The 19139-nt window shown below is 39.4% G+C and overlaps 1 protein-coding gene across 3 annotated transcripts in view; it reads right to left on the reverse strand.

Moving 5' to 3' along the window:
- The window catches only part of ERICH6 (glutamate rich 6), a 44094-nt gene that overhangs the window by 1071 nt on the left and 23884 nt on the right, over window positions 1–19139 (reverse strand). For 2 of the 3 annotated variants that reach the window (XM_063807274.1, XM_516818.6), the window contains exons 10-13: window positions 17441–17586; window positions 12982–13067; window positions 8324–8479; window positions 5815–6043 (exon numbers count right to left, since the gene is read on the reverse strand). In XM_063807274.1, coding sequence (XP_063663344.1) covers window positions 5815–6043; window positions 8324–8479; window positions 12982–13067; window positions 17441–17586 — 617 coding nt within the window. Of the gene's footprint in view, window positions 1–1305; window positions 2905–5810; window positions 6044–8323; window positions 8480–12981; window positions 13068–17440; window positions 17587–19139 lie in introns of those variants that run through there. The other variant, XM_063807273.1, reaches the window with a different exon arrangement.

Here is a 19139-nt window from a genome sequence, read left to right on the forward strand (position 1 = left end):
GGACAAATAACAAAGAATAGTTCAGAATCTTTTACCCCAAATATCACACCATGACAGAAAACTTTTTTACAGATTAAGTCAATGATGGCTCTAATAAGAAAGATTTATCCCCCCGCCCCCACCTTGTTTCCAGCGGGGTTGGAATAAGAAAGATTTCATCGGCAGGATAATTTTAAGGAATTCCTGAAAAATCAAAAAGCAGATGAGACCATATGCATATAGAGAGAAATGACGAAATGAAACCACTAACCAAAAACACATATACTCTGAGCTCAAACTCAACAGAAATGGGAAGCAGGATGGAGTCTGAGGTAAACATTAGGCTGATCAATTGGGAGGCAGGCCCCTCACCTTTTCCTTTTTGTGTTGAGCACGGATGCCCACAGGCTGAGGCTGGCAGCGGGCACTAGCGCTAGCCTTCTACCCCTTAGCATCTGAAGCAAACTTTAGTAAGCAGAACAGGGAAACAGGAATTCTCAAATTCAAATTGAACACACAACTGAGAATCACTGAATATTTGACTCCACTAAAGAGAGGCACCAGATTTACCTATCAGAGAAACTTATACTCAAGGAAAAATAATTAGGAGATAGAGGAAGACTTTAGGAAATATATCCATATTTATATAGTTAATATTTTCCGAGGGACTTGAGAGAATATTGTTAAGGAAGAAAAACAACTAGAGGATTTGGAAGTTAATTCTATGCATATTATAAAAGATATGTTAATTTTAAACTAACCATTAAAATATAGTGTATTAAAAGACTGAGTCTGTTAGCTGGGCATGGTGGTGCATGCCTGTAGTCCTAGCTACTTGGGAGGCTGAGGCAGGATGATGGCTTGAACCCAGGAGTTTTCAGTTACAGTGAGCTATGGTCACGCCACTACACTCCAGCCTGGGTGACAGAGCAAAACCCTGTCTCTAAAAACAAACAAACAAAAAAACCACTGAGTCTGCTAGGTTGAGGAAAGGAACACAATCCAACTATATGTGGTTTGCCCGAGAACGTATAACTCAAAACTACATTAAAAAGGTTGAAAATCAAAGGATGAAAAAATATCAAACAAATGCTAACAAAGAGAAAGCAAGTGTAAGAATTTAACATCAGATGGAATAGCACTTAAGGTAAAGGCCACTAAAAGGGAAATTAGGAATAACACACGTTGATAACATTACTACCTTTATTGTCAAAATAAAAACAAAACCCTCACTAATACACTAGGGCGCGTAATGGGAACAACTGAAGAGCGAATGAGTGAGGGGAAAGAATGGGCTGGCCCTGGCGAAAGGTACAACTCACAAAGAAGAGAGTCAGCATCTTTAATTTCCTGATCACAGAGCTTCAAAATATATACAGCAAAAGTTGATTGAAATACTAGGAACAATGAACAAATTCACAACCATTTTGGGAAACTTTCATACATTTCTCAGAAGTAAACCCAATGACACAAAAATAAAAGGATAGAGAGGGAGGTGTGACTAGAACAACTGGACATAGAATTTTGTACCAATAAACTGTACAACTTTTTTGGTTAAATATACATGGAACACTTATAAAAATTATGTAACCAACCACAAAGAAAATATCAATATATTCTAAACAGGAAGGAAAAAACTGCAAGTCATATTTCCTCACCATTTTGAAATTAACAAGAAAGGGGTAAATCTATCTATTTGAAAATTCAGTGACTACTGCATTGAAGTCAAAATAGATATTCTAAATTATTTAGAAGTGAAAGACAATGACAGCACTATATATTAAAAAGTGTGGCAAATGACCAACGAGGCACTCAGAGTGCTAGGGAGAAGGTCGGGGTGGGTGTAGCTGGTTTTGATGGATTGCTCAGAAAAGGACGCTGTGCAGAAACCTGAAGGAAGTGAGGGAACAGCCACATGCTAAATGGGGATAAAACATTTTAGGTTGAGGGGTTAGCAAATGCAAAGACCCTGTGACAGGAACATGCCTGATATTTTCAAGGAATAGCAAAAAGGCCAGTATGGCTGGAACAGAGTGAGTGAGATAAGGTAATACAGAGAGACTATTCAAAGAAAGAGGTCCAGATTGTGTACAGCATTGCAAGTCTTTATAGGGCCTTGGCTTTTACTCGAGTAAAATTAGAAGCCCCTGGAGAGTTCTGACCAGACTTACGTTTTCAAAGTATCATTCTAAGTATTGTGTTAGAATAGACTTTGGGAAGGCCAGAAGCAGGGAGACTTATTAGGAGGCTATTGCAATAATCAAGCAAGAGATGGATCAGGTAAAGAGGCAGACAAGAATGATAGCACTGGAAAATGTGAGAAGTGTGAGACTCTGGAGGTATTTTGGAGGTAGAGTTTACAGATGAGTTGGTATGGGACTGTGAAACAGCGTTTAGAGTTGTGAAACTACTCCCGAGTTTTTGTCCTGAATAAGTGAAAGAATGTAGTTGCCATTTTCTGAGATGGAGAGGACTGAGACTGGATCAAGTGTTGAAATCAAGTTCTGCTGTGTTAAGTTTTTTCTTTTTTTCCTAACAGGGTCTTGCTCTGTTGCCCAGGCTGGAGTGCAGCAGCACAATCACGGCTCATGCAGCCTTGAACCCCCTGCCTCCCACCCCGCCAATGGTGGGCTCAAGTTATCCTTTCACCTCAGCCTCCCAGATAGCTGAGACCACAGGCATGCGCCACCATGTCTGGAGAATTTAAAAAACGACTTTCATAGAGATCGGGTCTCACTATGTTGCCCAAGCTGGTCTCACACTCCTGGGCTCAAGTAATGCTCCCGTCACAGCCTCCCAGAGTGCTGGGATTACAGGCATAAGCCACCGCGCCTGGCCTGTGTTTTTTTTAATGCCCTCTTAGAAATCCAGATGGGTATGTTGAATTGGAATCAGAGACTTGCAAGTCTCAAGTTCATAGGAGATCTACCTGAAGATACAAATTAAAGGGCTATCAGCATGCAGATGATATTTAAGGAAGTGAGACTCAATGAGATAATCTGATAATATAATCAGATAATGAGATTATCTGAGATAATCTGAGGAGTGAATATAGAGAAAAGACCACCCAAGGACAAGCTCTGGGTTCCTCCAATATTTAGAAAAAGGGGAGATGAAGAGTAATCAGGCCAGAAAAATGAGAAGAAACGGCCTGTGAGGTACAGGGAAAATCAGGGGAGAATAATCTTGGAAGCAAGGGAAGAAATGATTCCGGGAAGAAGAGATCATCAGTGTTTAATGCCACTGAGAAGTCATTAAATTTCATATAAATTTAATATTTATATTGAATTCAATATTCTTCAAAATGTAGACACAAATAAATCTTCAATACTTACTAAGTGGGAAACAAAAACAAATAGGAACCCCCATCAACAATATAATCTGTATATTATCTAATTTTTGTGTTTTAAAAAAGATGTAAAAATAGGCTGGGCACGGTGGCTCACGCCTATAATCTCGGCATTTTGGGAGGCCCAGGTAGGCAGATCACCTGAGGTCAGGAGTTCGACACCAGCCTGGCCAACATGGTGAAACCCCGCCTCTACTAAAAATACAAAATTAACTGAGTGTGGTGGTGCACGCCTGAGCCCCAGCTACTCAGGAGGCTGAGGCATGAGAATCGCTTGAACCCGGGAGGTGGAGGTTGCAGTGAGCCAAGATCACTCCACTGCACTCCAGTCTGGGCAACAGAGCGAGACTCCATCTGAAAAAAAAAAAAAAGATGTATAAAATAATTTATAAATACATAGTAAGAAGGAAGGTACACACTAAATTTTGTGTGGTGCTTACTTTGGGGAAGGGAGTTAGAATAGAAGAAGAAATAAAGGGAATCTCATTTTTTAAAAAATTATCTTTATTTCTGTATTGTTTGAATCTTTAAATATAAAAATATATTCACAAGTTGCTTGTAATTAAAAAAAAAACCTAAAGGGTGATTATGAGAACAATGAGAAAAGTAAAAAACTTTAATAATGAACTCTTCCTTTTGCATCAAAATGACTCTTTTTTGATTAAAATTAATTTCTAAGTGGGGAGAGGAAGGGAGGTGCAGGGGTGGGGGAAGGAAGTAGAGGGAGAGAGAGAGGGGAGAAGTATTTTTATATTTTGTGTAAGAATGTATTTACTATGGATGTAATGTAACAAAAGGAGGGGATACTGCAGATTTCTAACCAAGAAAGAAGTTTGTCTGGAGCCTAAAAATTTGACTGCAGTTTCCAGACTTACTGAAAGGAACTGGAATAGTGCTTAGCACATTGTAGACCCTCGCTCTATGTTGCCTGAATCTGAAATCTCCCCTTTGTTTGGTAGTCATGAGATATTCCTTCCTGTGTTGAATATTGAGATTCTATTTCCACATACTTAAAAGTTGAAGGCACTTTTGAAGTTTGGAGCTATGTCTTCCTTTAAAAATCAACGAAACAGGCCTTACATGGTGGTGTGCCTGTAGTCCCAGCTATTTGGGAGGCTGAGACAGGAGAATCGCTTGAACCCGGGAGACGGAGGTTGCAGTGAGCCAAGCTCGCACCACTGCACTCCAGCCTGGCGACGGAGAGAGACTCCATCTCAAAAAAAAAAAAAAAAAAAAAAAAATCGACGAAACAGGCCGGGAGTGGTGGCTCATGCCTGGAATCCCTGCACTTTCAGAGGTTGAGGCAGGTGGATTACCTGACGTCAGGAGTTCGAGACCAGCCTGGCCAACATGGTGAAACCCTGTCTCTACTAAAAACACAAAAATTAGCTGGGCATGGTGGTGGGCGCCTGTAGTCCCAGCTACTCAGGACGGTGAGGCAGGAAGAATTGCTTGAACCTGGGAGGTGGAGGTTGCAGTGAGCTGAGATCGCGCCACTGTACTCTAGCCTGGAGACAGAGCAAGGCTCCATCTCAAAAAAAAAAAAAAATCAATGACGCAAAGGTCCTTAAAGTTTAAGGGACCTGTTCGAGTCACACACTATATGTGTTATTTATGTATATAGCTATACATCCATCTCTATTTGTATCCATCTCTATGTCTATATTATTTTATTTAGTGCCAAGTACCACCCTTAGTACTTTGCATTCTCATCAAATCTTCACAGCGATCTGTAAGGTCGGAATCATTATTCCATTTTATGGATAAGGAAACTGAAGTTCAAGCTCACTCAGTCAAGTGGCAGAGCTGAGGTTTGAAACTACAGAGAATCTGCAACCTGAATTCCACGTTCTTAACCATCGTGCATTATTGCCGGTCACTGAGAGTGTACTCAGGGCTGTGCCCTGGGAGTGGCACTGGAGTTACAGAAGTCAATAAGATAGAGATTCTTCCTGTAAGGAGCTTGCCATCCAGTAGGAACGGCAGCACTGTTCAACAAGCACGGGGATGGTGGCAAGTACACAGAAAACCCACAGAAGGATGTGGTTGAGGCTGACTGGGTGAAGGACTAGGAGGTCTGGGAAGTGTCTCTAAGGAGACAGGGCTTATGATTGGTCTTGAACACGATTCAAACTCAGGTCTCCTGACCCAACCCAAGTCTCTCTACCATGGCGGGGAGAAAAACAAACACAATACGAAATCTTTAAACTAAACCCCCAAAGCAGCACTACTCTGGCACAGAGCAAACACTCAATAAGTGTTACTTGGATTTGAGTCTGAACTAAAAGGAATTTCAGAGTAAGAAACAGTAAAGCCACCTCAATTCCATATGAAGATTTCATTACATGTTTTTCCATTGAATTCCAAAATCCTAGTGGACAGTAGATTATGCACTAGTGTAATCTATCAGTAATAATACTAACAAAAGTTATTTTACTCTTATTATTATTCTAAATGCTTTAAACTGTTTTTAAAAATGTACCTACCTTCACTTTGGTTCCAACACTGATTCTTGCCTGTTGGCCCATTGCTAGAAAAGTTATAGAAATCTTGTCTTGTTCTAAGATGCGGACTCCAATATAACGGTTCAAAGCCAGAAAGACAGGTTTAAATGAAACAAAGGGTGAGGAAGTGATGGAATTTGACCAATTCCAAGCCCTTATTCTGTTGCCGGCTTGATCTGAATATTGACCTCCCAAGATATTGATGTATACCCTGGGCAGGAAGGAAATGTAAAAATCATAAACAGTAACACTGTAATTAAATACTGGAATTATCCCTGTCACTTGCTAACCAAGGGGAGTAACGGTTTATGCCAGCGATTAGCAGGAGTGGTGGAAACTTCAGGTAATCTTAGGAGTGATAATACTATGACTAAATTCTACACGAATCTGAAGTACTGTATCCTGTTTGAGTTCATACTGATAAACTAAAATGGGTCCAAAGGATCAGCCTGGGATGAAGGAGTCTGGAAGGTTGAAGAGGGAGCAGGGAAGGCTTAGTCTGGAGAAAATGAGATACAGAAGAGTAGATTAATCCTGAAAGAGGAGGAAAGACCAGTGCTTAGATTTTCACCACACCAAAATAAAGACCTGTGGCTGTAAATTCTGGGGAAGGCTGTGTTGACCTCAGTACAAGAGAGCTGTTTTCTGGCAATGCCCAACTAGGAGCTAGGAGTCCTTCCAGGAGTCCTCCCATCATGGCTGAATGTGGGGGCAGAGGCTCAGGGAACACCTCTGTGATCACTGCAGTGGAGAAGAGGTCTGTGACAGAGCAAAGGTGGACCTTAGACCCATGAGGCGACCCCATCTCTTCAGACCATGAATGCCTTACATTTTACTACATCACGTTTAGCCCCTCACCATCTGAGATCTGGCAGCACTAATCGCTGTGCCATTCTATTCAGTTATCTCCTTCTCATACCCTCTTACCATCCCCACCTTGAGGAGAGACAATAGATATAGTGTTCTGGGTACTCAGAAAGTTGGCTTAATTTGATAATAAATTATTTTTTGAAAACTAGATGACTTGGCCATGGGGACCCCTAGCTAACATCTCATGTTAGAGATGTTATTGTTATACCTGTATATAACTTAAAGGAAAAGACCTCTTTCTAAAAAGTTCAAAAAGTTTAAATTGTATTTGAAGTTAGAACCCAAATTTCACTTTGTCAGGCTAAATGAAATAATATGAAGTTACAGAGTATATACATAGTAGGTTAAATTGGACCCAGTATTGATCAGTGGTAGTAATCTAATAACAAAAGCACAAATGAGAAACTGAGGTGATTATCTGATTGTGTCTAGGAAGGGAAGATTTAGTTTTATCTTGAAATCGGGGTGAAAATAATATCCAGCTAAAATTATCTGGCTAAATCAGTCCCTTGTTTATTTAGTAAACATTCTTTGAGTCTACACTATGTACAGATGTGCTGCTATGTAGTAGCAAAGATTCAGGATGTGCCCTCAAGGAATGTCTGTCAAGTAAGGGAAATGGACTCACTACACAAGAGGCAGAGAGGGCTATGAGAGTATCAAGGAGCCATCTCAGGGTGCCTCGGAGTTCAGTTTATGGGGCAGGGGCTTCATAAAACCAATCTGGAAGAACCTATTGGTTTCCAGTCTAGAAACCAACGAATATTGGTGACAGTATAGCACTGCATCAAAGGTAACATAGAATTGCTATAGAATCCTGAAAGATAAGTGGAAAGTTTCCAACATACATGGTGGTAATGAATTGACTACTGCTGTGGACGAAAAACACAAATAGCTCGGTATCCTAACTTTCTGAAGGACTAGCAGTATATAAACTTCACCAATTACTGGCAGAGGTTCCCGAGATGAGATTGTTATACCTGTATATAACTTAAAGGAAAAGACCTCTTTCTGAAAAGTTCAAAAAGTTTAAATTGTATTGGAAGTTAGAACCCAAATTTCACTTTGTCAGGCTAAATGAAGTCACAGAGTATATACATAGTAGGTTAAATTGGGACCAGGATCTTAATTTCTCTGGAGATTTTGTGTGTATGTTACTGTTCTTGCTTGTGGCTATAGGAAGCTTACTAGTTAGGAATGTGTCTCAAACAATAACAACATAGTGTATCAACTGTCTATTGACAAGTTGTTTACATAGATGAAGCAGAATAACATCATCAGGGCACAGGCTCTAGAGACTGCCTCAGTTACATCCCAAATCCCTAGAGTTACCATATCATTTATCAAGTTTTTTTGTATGTTGTAATTATATAGTTCATATATTCTTACTATGTATAGAAATAATATGATGAGCTTTATTTTTATAATTGCTTGGGATTTTTCCACTGAAAAGCATACGGAATGGTGTAAACCAAAAATGTCTCTGAGTTGAACATTACCATCTAAAGAACACTAACTTAAATAAATCTTCTGAAACCCATTCTTATCATTTAAAAAGAAAAAACAAAATTTCCCAGAATGAAAGCCACAAAATGGCAGCAGCAGGAACCTGGAAGCTTACCAGACATTTCCATTGGGATGATAGCAGGAACTTCTGCCAGAGGAATCCAGCACTGCTAGGATAGCAGGGTTAGTGGGCATATCTTCTTGGACTATACAAGTAAAACCATTTACCTTGTTGGGCACTCGAATGATGGCTAGGTTTCCAGATGGATAGCTGAGATCAGATAAGGTCATATAAATTGTTCTAATGCTCCTTGACTATTCTGGGAACAAATTCAATTTATGAGAGAGCACTCTGAAATCATAAAGCATTCTGAAAATGGGAGGTACTATATTAATACAAAAGATTTTATGCTTTTTATGTGGATCAGAATATACTCATGAGATGCAAAAATCCTCAACAAAATCTTGCAAATGAACTGTCACAATATAAAAAGGATTACGCACCATGATGAAGTAGGGTTTACCCCAGATATGCAAGGTTGGTTTAACATCTGAAAATAACTTAATATACCATATTAATAAAGAGCAAAAAACACATGATCATCTCAACAGACACAGAAAAAGCATTTGACAAGTTTCAGCCCTCTTAATAATAAGAAAACTCAATGGATTTCAAATAAGAATGAATGTCCTCAACCTGATAAAGAGTATCTACAAAAAGCCCACAGCTGGGCTGGGCATCGTGGCTCATGCCCATAATCCCAGCACTTACGGAGGCCAAGGCAGGAGGATTGTTGAAGCCCAGGAGTTCCAGACCAGCCTGGGCAATATGGTAAGACCCTGTCTCTACAAAACAATTTTTTTCATCTTCAGAATTTTGATTTTTTTAATTAAAAAAAACCCACAATTAAAACTATACTTAATGGTGAAAGATTTAGTGCTTTCTTCCTAAGATCAGAAACTAAACAAAAATGTCCACTCTTACTACTTCTATTCAACATTGCACTATTAATAGATGTTCTGGCTGGGCGTGGTGGCTCACACCTGTAATCTCAGCACTTGGGGAGGCTGAGGCGGGTGGATCACGAGGTCAGGAGATTGAGATCATCCTTGCCAACATGGTGAAACCCCATCTCTACTAAAATTACAAAAATAGCCAGGCATGGTGGTGTGCGCCTGCAGTCCCAGCTACTCAGGAGGCTGAGGCAGGAGAATTGCTTGAACCTGGGAGGCGGAGGTTGCAGTGAGCCAAGATCGTGCCACTGCACTCTAGCCTGGGTAACAGGGCAAGACTCCATCTCAAAAAAAAAAAAAAAAAAAAAAGTTCTAGCCATGGAAGTTTAGGGAAAAAAAAAAGGAAATGAAAAGCATCCAGATTGGAAAGGGAAGTAAAACTGTACCTATTAGCAGATGACATGTTCTTGTATATAGAAAATCCTAAGGAATTCATAAGATAATGTATTAAAACCAATAAATGAGTTCAGCAGGGTTGTAAGCTACAAGATCAATATACACAAATAAATTGTATTTCTATACACTAACAGTAGACATTCTAAAAATGAGATTAAGAAAGCAATTCTATTTTCAATAGCATCAAAAGCAATAAAATATACTGAAGATAATTCACTAACTGTTAATACTCATTTCCATATCCAGGCTGATTAGAAGTCCAGAAATAAACACAAGATTGATTCTAAATCATTTTGCAAATCAGCCACAGCCTTCAAGAAAGTTAAGAGGAATAAAGTCAGGGCATGAAATGATTAATAATAAAAGTTGGAAAACCGTATATTTTTATATGGTTTTTATACAGACACAGCCTGTAGTCCCAGCTGCTTGGGAGACTGAGGTGGGAGGGTCACCTGAGCCCAGGAGTTTGAGGCCAGCCTAGGCAACATAGCAGGATTCTGTCTCTAAAAACTTTTAAAAAATTTTTAGGTCAGGTAAATTATTTAAAATTTATTGATGTAATTAAAACCTACACACTCTCATAAGGTCTAGGGAACTAAAACTTCATTATGCTTCCTATTCTGTGAAAGTCATTTTTCTGGCTTATTATTGGGGTTTAAGTAAACACTTACGAAACGATGACTAAAAATGACTTTCTTCTACAGGGGGAGGCTCTCAGTTCATGAAAAGGCCTCCTCATTTTTTTGCTTCTTGTTTTTACTTTCCTCAGATATTATGAGGATCTGAAAAGCTCAAAAAGTTTAAATATTAAATGAATGACCTGGCCATCAGGCAGAAAGTCCAAGTGATCAATAACTTAGTGTTCCATGAAATGGATATTTAATTTTGGTATTAAAAATTGTCTACCACTCATGGGTGTGTAAACTGGTATATATTTTCTGGGGTGGAGGGATGGCAAAATCTATCAAAGCTTTAAAATGTCCAAATTATTATTCCAGAATTTCTAGCCCTATATGTTTATTTATTTATTTATTTAATTTTTTGAGATAGGGTCTTGCTGTGTTGCTCAGGTCAGAGTGCAATGGCACGATCACAGCTCACTGCAGCCTCCACCTCTCTGGCTCAGAAAAATCCTCCCACCTCAGCCTTCCAGGTAGCTGTAACTACAGGTGTGCACCACAACACCTGGCTAATTTTTTGTATTTTTTTGTAGACACAGGCTTTCGCCATGTTTCCCAGGCTGATCTCAAATTGCTGAGCTCATGCGATCTGCCCACTGTGGCCTCTCAAAGGGCTGGGATTATAGGCATGGGTCACCATGCCCAGCCTCAACCCCTAGGTATTTAATTCAAGAAAACAAGTGGTAACTATGCCACAAAGTATGCACAAAGCTGTTTATTTAGCTGTTGTGTGTAATAGCAAAAATTGTGAAACCACTTTTGTTCAGTAATAGGGGATAGGTTAAATGAATTATAGTACATCTATATAATAAAGTACTATGTGGTTATAAAATGGTGTTGCTACCTGTGGATGGTTTTTTGGGGAAAAAATGTGTTGTATCTTTATATTTATTGCATATCATATATTTATAACATTATTGTATAATTTCATTATGTAAAGGAGTCAGAAAATATGAATAAACAGTTAAAGAATCCATTTATATATACATATATATATATATGCTCATAGACAGAAAAAACATTTTAAAAAACCCCATAGGCCGGGTGTGGTGGCTCATGCCTGTAATCCTAGCACTTTGGGAGGCCAAGGTGAGCAGGTTACCTGAATTCAAGAGTTCAAGACCAGCCTTGGCAACATAGCGAAACCCTGTCTCTACTAAAAATACAAAAATTAGCTGGGCGTGGTGGCATGTGCCTGTAATCCCAGCTACTCGGGAGGCTGAGGCAGGAAAATTGCTTGAACCTGGGAGGTGGAGGTTGCAGTGAGCCAAGATCCCACTACTGCACTACAGCCTAGGTGAGACTATGTCTCAAAAAACAAACAAACAAACAAAAACCATATATTTTTCTTTTTCTTTTTTTATTTTTCTCTTTTCTTTTTTTTTTAATTGCTCTTCGTGGAGCAAGGCTACTCCATGGGAATTGTGTTCAGAATAGCCAAAAAAACATATATTTTTAAATGCTGGCCAGACACAGTGGCTCACACCTGTAATCTCAGCCATTTGGGAGACTGAGGTGGGAGGATCGCTTGCACCCAGGAGTTCAAGACCAGCCTGGGCAACATAGAGAGACCCCATCTCTACCAAAATTTAAAAAATTAGCCAGGTGTAGTGGTGCATGCCTGTGGTCCCAGCCACTTAGGATGCTGAGTTGGGGGGACTGCTTGAACCCAGGAGGTTGAGGTTGCAGTGGGTCATAATTGTGCCACTGCACTCTAACCCAGGCCTCACAGTGAGACCCTGTCTTAAAAAAACAATAGTAATAAAATGCTAACAGCTTTTCTCTGGGTGGTAGAATTTGAGGGTAGTATCTCCTTCCTTCCTTCCTTCCTTTTTCCTTCCTTCCTTCCTTCTTCCTTCCTTCCTTCCTTCCTCCCTCCCTTCCATCTGTCTTTCTTTTTCTTCCTCTCTTTCCTCTTTCTTTCTTTCTTTCTTTCTTGGTCTTGCTCTGTCATTTAGGCTGGAGTGCAGTGGCATGATGATAGCTCACTGCAGCCTTGACCCCTCGGGCTCAAGCAATCCTTTCACCTCAGCCTCCTGAGTAGCCAGGACTTCAAGGTGTGTACCACCACACCTGGCTAATTTTCTTATTTTTTGTAGAGATGAGCTCTCACTATGCTGCTCAGGCTGATCTCAAACCCCTGGGCTCAAGTAATCCTCCTGCCTCAGCCTCCCAAAGTGCTGGGATTATAAGCGTAAGCCACCACACTAAATTCCTTTATAGTTTTCTTTTATCTTTCTATTTATCTGTCTTTTTAATTAAAATTTCTATTTTTCAATTACACTGGATCTTTATCTTTTTCTGTGTTTTGTTTGTTTGTTTGTTTGTTTTTCTGAGACACGGTCCCACTTTGTTGCCCATGCTGGAGTGCAGTGGCACAATCTCAGTTCACTGCAGCCTCCACCTCCTGAGCCCAGATGATCCTTCTACTTCAGTCTCCCGAGTAGCTGAGACTACAGGCATGTGCCATCACGCCCAGCTAACACTTTGTGGAGACGGAGTTTTGCCATGTTGCCCAGGCTGGTCTCAACCTTCTGAGCTCAAGTGATCTGCCCACCTCGGCCTCCCAAAGTGCTGGCATTACAGGTGTGAGCCACTGCACCCAACCATGTATTTCCTTCCTTGAGCTTTCTTTTTTTTGAAGTAATAAAGCTAATAAAAATAACTTGTTGAAATAGGATACAATATTTGTGTTGTCCCATCTGGAAATGAAGTCAGAAACTTGCTCCCATGTTTGTAGTGCTTCTCTAAGAGCTCATTCTTGACAACCTATACACCACAGAAAAGAAAAGACACTTAATTGTTTCGGACATAAAGTAGTAAGTACGACAACAATGGACATCAGCTGGTTACTAGACAGTCATACAAATCAATTATTAATTTAAATGTTGGCGCTGCTTCAACAACAGGAGACAACCCTTAGCAATTATTAACAGATTGTCCCTAATCCTTGCAAGTATAACTTGATAAAAATCCTTCTGGTAGAAATCTGACATTACATATCTATTTTAATTTTTTTTTTTTTTTTTTTACTTTATACACGTTACTAAAAGAACAAAACAAAAGCAGATAAAAACCAGCCCCAGCACAATGTGCAGTGCCATTGCTATCATAAATCAGATATTCATGCATGCATGAGTCTGTTTCTGGACTCTATTATGCATATGGATTTCCTTGTTTATCTTGCCCCAATACTATACTGCCTTAATTACTATATTTTGTAATAGATCTTAATATCTGGTAGAACACATCCTCCTTTCCTCAGCCTCTTCTTCTTCAGGAGTGTTTTGGTTACTCTAGGTTCTTTATATTTCCACATACATTTTAGAATCAACTTGTCAAGACTTCCCTTCCCCCAATACACACACATACGCAATCTTGCTGGAATCTGAGATTATACTGGATCTATGGATCACTCTGGAAAGAATGATCAAAGAGTGTCATCTTTAAAATATTTCCTCTGCCTATCCATGAACATTAGGTCAAATTTGGTAAATGGATTGCTCATATTTTCTATAGCATTACTGCCCCCCAACCTTTTTTTTTTCTTGGTCTAGTAGTCAATTATTGAAAGAGGTAGTTCTGGGTGCAGTGGCTCACACCCATAATCCCAGTACTTTGGGAGGCTGAGGCAGGTGGATCACCTGAGGTCAGAAGTTCGAGACCAGCCTGGCCAACATGGTGAAACCCTGTCTCCACAAAACATAGAAAAATTAGTTGGGCGTGGTGGCACACGCCTGTAATCCCAGATACTTGGGAGGCTGAGGCAAGCGAATTGCTTGAACCTGGGAAGCAGAGGTTGCAGTGAGCCGAGATCATGCCACTGAACTCCAGCCTGGGCAACAGAGCAAGACTGTCTCAAAAAAAAAGTAAGAGGTAGGCTAAAATATCTCATTATGAATATGGTTTTCTTTATTTCTCCTTTTACTTCTGTGAAATTTTGCTTCATATATTTTTGAGGCTGTGCTCATATGGACAATGTATTTTGTAATGCTATATCTTACTGGTGGATTGAAATTTTGTCAATTAAAAAGTGATCATCTTTATCTTTATTTTATAAAGTGATCCTCTTATCTTTATCTCACACTTTTTTTTTTGAGACAAGAGTCTTGCTCTGTTGCCCAGGCTGCTGTGCAGTGGTAAGATCTTGGCTCACTGCAACTTCCACCCCCTGGGTTCAAGTGATTTTCCTGCCTCAGCCTCCCGAGTAGCTGGGATTACAGGCATGTGCCACCACGCCTGGCTAATCTTTGTATTTTTAGTAGAGATGGGGTTTTACCATGTTGGCCAGGCTGGTCTCAAACTCCCTACCTTAGGTGGTCTGCCTGCTTTGGTCTCCTAGAGGGCTGGGATTACAGGTGTGAGCCACTGCACCTGACCTAGCTTACACTTTCTTGAAATATATTTTAACTGGGTATAGAATTCTAGATTGGCCATTGTTTTTTTTTTTTTTTTACCACACTGAAGACATTCCATTGCCTTTGAGCCTCTATTGTTGCTGTTGGGAGGTGATCTGCTAGTCTAACTGTTTTCTTTTAAATGTAACCTGAACTTTTTTTCCTCTGCTACTTCTAATAATTCTTTCTTTCTTTCCTTTTTTTTTTGGTCTTTGGTTTTCTGCAGTTTCACTATGATGTGTCTAGAATTTTTTTTTTTTTCTCATACTGCTTGAGATCACTGGGATTCTTAAACCTGTTGATTGGTCTCTTTTATCAGTTTTGAAAAATTATCATCCATTATCTTTTAAAATATTACCTCTACCTGATTATCTTTTTTTCTCTTCTTCTGGGATTTTGAACAAATGCACGTTAGACCTTTCTTTTTATTTTTGTTCCATACACTCTCTCTTGTGTTTCTTGCCTTTTTTAATCCCCATAATGAGTTTTGATATTTTTTCTTTTCAACCTTTCTTCCTGGGCACTAGTTCTTTCTTTAGTGGAGTCTAACCTGCTTTCAGCTTTCATCTTTTAAGTTTTTAATTTTGATTGTTGTATTTTTCATTTCAGCTGTTGCAGTTTTCATTTTCATTTCAGTTCATTTTTTTCCATTTCAAATTTGCTATGTCAGTTTATAGTTTTCTGTTCCCTTCATATATCTTCAAGCTGATCTTTTATTTTCATGATCACGGTTAGACTTCCTCATTTTCCAAAGTCTTTTCAGGTCTCTTCTTATTAGATATTATTCCTCTAGATTTTTAGTTGTATTGTTAACTTTTCTTGTGTTCTTGGTTATTTTTCACTGTGTGCTGGTAACTGAACTTGAAAAATAATTTGTAGGTGTGATTTGAAGGTGGAATTAGTGACCGTCCTCCAAAGATAGTTTGGATTTACTTCTGCCAGTCACCTGGGTTTACTGACAGCCCTTACATTCTTTTTGTTTGTTTGTTTGTTTTGAGATGGGGGTCTTGATCTGTCACCCAGGCTGGAGTGCATGATCATAGCTCACTGCTATCTCAAACCCCTCAGCTCAGGTGATTCTCCTGCCTCAACCTCCCAAGTAAGTGAGCCTACAGGCATGTGCTGCCATGCCCAGCTAATTAATTTAAAAAAAAAATTTTTTTTTTTTAAGACAGAGTCCTGCTCTGTTGCCCAGGCTGGAGTGCAATGGCGCGATCTTGGCTCACTGCAACCTGTGCCTCCCAGGTTCAAGCAATTCTCTGCCTCAGCCTCCCAAGTAGCTGGGATTATGGGTGCCTGACACCTTGCCTGGCTAATTTTTGTATTTTAGTAGAGATGGGATTTCACCATGTTGCCCAGGCTGGTCTCGAACTCCTGAGCTCATGCAGTCCACCCACCTTGGCCTCCCAAAGTGCTAGGATTACAGGCGTGAGCCAACACACCCAGCCAAAAACATTTTTTTAGAGACGGGATTTTGCTATGTTGCTCAGGCTGGTTTCAAACTCCTGGCCTCAAATGATCCTCCCACCTTAGCCTCCTGAGTAGCTGGGATTACAGGTGCAAGCCAGTTTGCCCGGTTCACCCCTTAAATTCTATATCTCCCAAGTTAAACAAACCAGGTCTCAGTAATTTAATTACGAGAGGTCTATTCTGAGGGACTATATTTACATAGAAATGTACTTACATACACGGATATTTAAGGAAATGGTATTTAGTATAGCAAAAAAATTGTTAAGAATCAGTATGTCCGAGAACAGAAAAATGGGTTAAACTACATGATAAATTATATAGCTATGAAAATAATATTAATGTAAACTATATAATATCATGAAAAAAATTTGTTTTTTTTTGAGACAGAGTTTTGCTCTGTCACCCAGGCTGGAGTGCAGTGGCGCAATCTCGGTTCACTGCAACCTCCACCCCCAGGCTCAAGGGATCCTCCTGCCTCAGCCCCCCCAAGTAGCTGGGACTACAGGTGCATGTCAACATGCATGGCTAATTTTTCTTTATTTTGTAGAGATGGGGTTTTGTCTTGTTGTCCAGGCTGGTCTTGAATTCCTGGATTCCAGCAATCCGCCTGCTTTGGCTTCCCAAAGTGCTGGGATTAAAGGTGTGAGCCACTGTACCTGGTCTTGGAAAATTTGTTTTTATAATTAAGTTAAAAAAGAGATAAAAATTATATATATGATACAATTATGAGTATGTTAACAAAAACCCATGCAAGGAAAACCATCTAGAACAGTGCTAATATAACTTTTGATTACAAGAAAAATGTTCTATATCATCACTGCAGTACAGTAGCCATTAGTTACATGTAGCTATCTAGGACTTGTGGAATGGCTAGCGAGACTGAGAAATTACACTCTTAATTTAATTTAAGTCTAAATAGCCAAATGTAGTATTGCTACCATATTGGGCAGTGCAAGTCTAGAAAATATTGAAATATTAATGTTTTGGGAGAAGTGATTGGGACTTTTGGTAATTTTCTTCCCTTCCTTTTAATTTTCTAAGGGTTTCAAATGTTCTCTAATATGCAACTCTTACATTTTAAAGTAAACAGCCTTTAACCCAAACATATGACATTGTTATAAAGTCTAGCAGAAGTTAAAAGACCAAGTCTGTACCAATTCTTTTTGACAACTAGTTAAATGCATCATGTAGCCAAGCTTCATGAAAGACTTTATAATTTTAGGTAAAACTGGTTTTTTTTTTAAATAGCAAGTAAAAAAATTACAAGTTCATTACCTTTCCACATGCTATCCGAGAATCACAACAAATGATAGACATGTTACTGTTTCTTAGTTGAAAATCAAATACAATGTCATCAATTATCTGTTTTTCTGGAATATCCACAGAAAGTTGATAAGAAATTGTTTTTAAGCGCTTTGAATCTAGTGGGAAAAGAATCACATAGAAATACATATATGTTTTAAATTTTCTAAAGCCTCTTTTCTAAAATGAAATTTCAAACCCCAATATAAATGCACTGATTCATAAGACATTTTTATATTCAAATTTTTCGTCATCTTTACAAATTTTATTATTCCCCCTTGTCAAAAAATGAGAACATTCCTTTGTTAAAAGAAGAAAAATGAGACTGGGCACAGTGGCTCACACCTGTAATCCCAGAACTTTGGGAGGTCGAGGCGGGTGGATTACTTGAGGTCAGGAGTTTGAGACCAGCCTGACCAACATGGTGAAGCCCCATCTCTGCCAAAAATACAAACATTAACTGGGTGTGGTGGCATGTGCCTGTAATCCCAGCTGCTTGTGAGGCTAAGGCAGGAAAATTGCTTGAACCGGGAGGCAGAGGTTGCAGTGAGCCAAGATTGTGCCACTGCACTACAGCCTGGGTGACAGAGCAAGACTCTGTCTCAAAAAAAAAGACAATTTTCATTAAGTGAAACTTTCTGGCCTTAGTTCTAGCAGAACTGATACTCTAACAGTTGGATATCAGGAAACTTTGTATTAGGGATTTAGTTACAAAAATAAATAAAAATATATCTTCTCTAAGTATCTTTTTTTTTGGCAGTTCAACTTTTATTTTTATTTATTTTTATTTTATTATTTCAACAGGTTTTTGGGGAACAGGTGGTGTTTGGTTACATGAATAAGTTCTCTAGTGGCAATTTCTGAGATTTAGGTGCACTTACTACCTGAGCAGTGATGTGAAGTCTTTTATCCCTCACTACCCTCCCACCCTTTCCCCCTGAATCCCTAAAGTCCATTGTATCATTCTTATGCCTTTGCGTCCTCATAGCTTAGCTCCCATCTAAGTATCTTTTCAGTAGCTCTGGGTGGTAGAGGAGGAGGCTTATGCCCAGAAAGATTAAGTCATTTACCCCGAATCAGACAGCCTGTAAGGAGAAAAGCAAGGATATAAATCCAGGACTTCTGATTCTAAACTCAGTGTTTCTTCAACTGTACCAGTACTACAGTGATACTGGTGAGCCAACTTATACGACAACTAATATATGAAGAAAATAAGCTGACTTTTTTTTTTTGAGACAGTTTTTCTTTTGTTGCCCAGGCTGGAGTCAATGGCACGATCCTGGCTTACTGCTACCTCTGTCTCCCAGGTTCAGGTGATTCTCCTGCCTCAGCCTCCCGAGTAGCTATTACAGGCGCCTGCCACCATGCCCAGCTAATTTTTGTATTTTTAGTAGAGATGGGGTTTCACTATGTTGGCCAGGCTGGTCTCGAACTCCTGACCTCAGGCGATCCACCCACCTCAGCCTCCCAAAGTGCTGGGATCACAGGCGTGAGCCACCGCGCCCAGCCAAGTTGACTTATTTTTGACAGATTTTCCATATCCAAGCTTGAAAAGAAAATGGAAAGTATGCTTAATAAAATATGAGACAATGAACTTGAAAGCTCTTTGCAGTTATCTGTAAAGTGCTCTGTAGGTGTTGCTAATTTATTTCAATGAATAATAACAATGAGA

This window comes from Pan troglodytes, chromosome 2, assembly GCF_028858775.2.
Source record: "Pan troglodytes isolate AG18354 chromosome 2, NHGRI_mPanTro3-v2.0_pri, whole genome shotgun sequence".
In the NCBI taxonomy this organism is placed as follows: Eukaryota; Metazoa; Chordata; class Mammalia; order Primates; family Hominidae; genus Pan; species Pan troglodytes.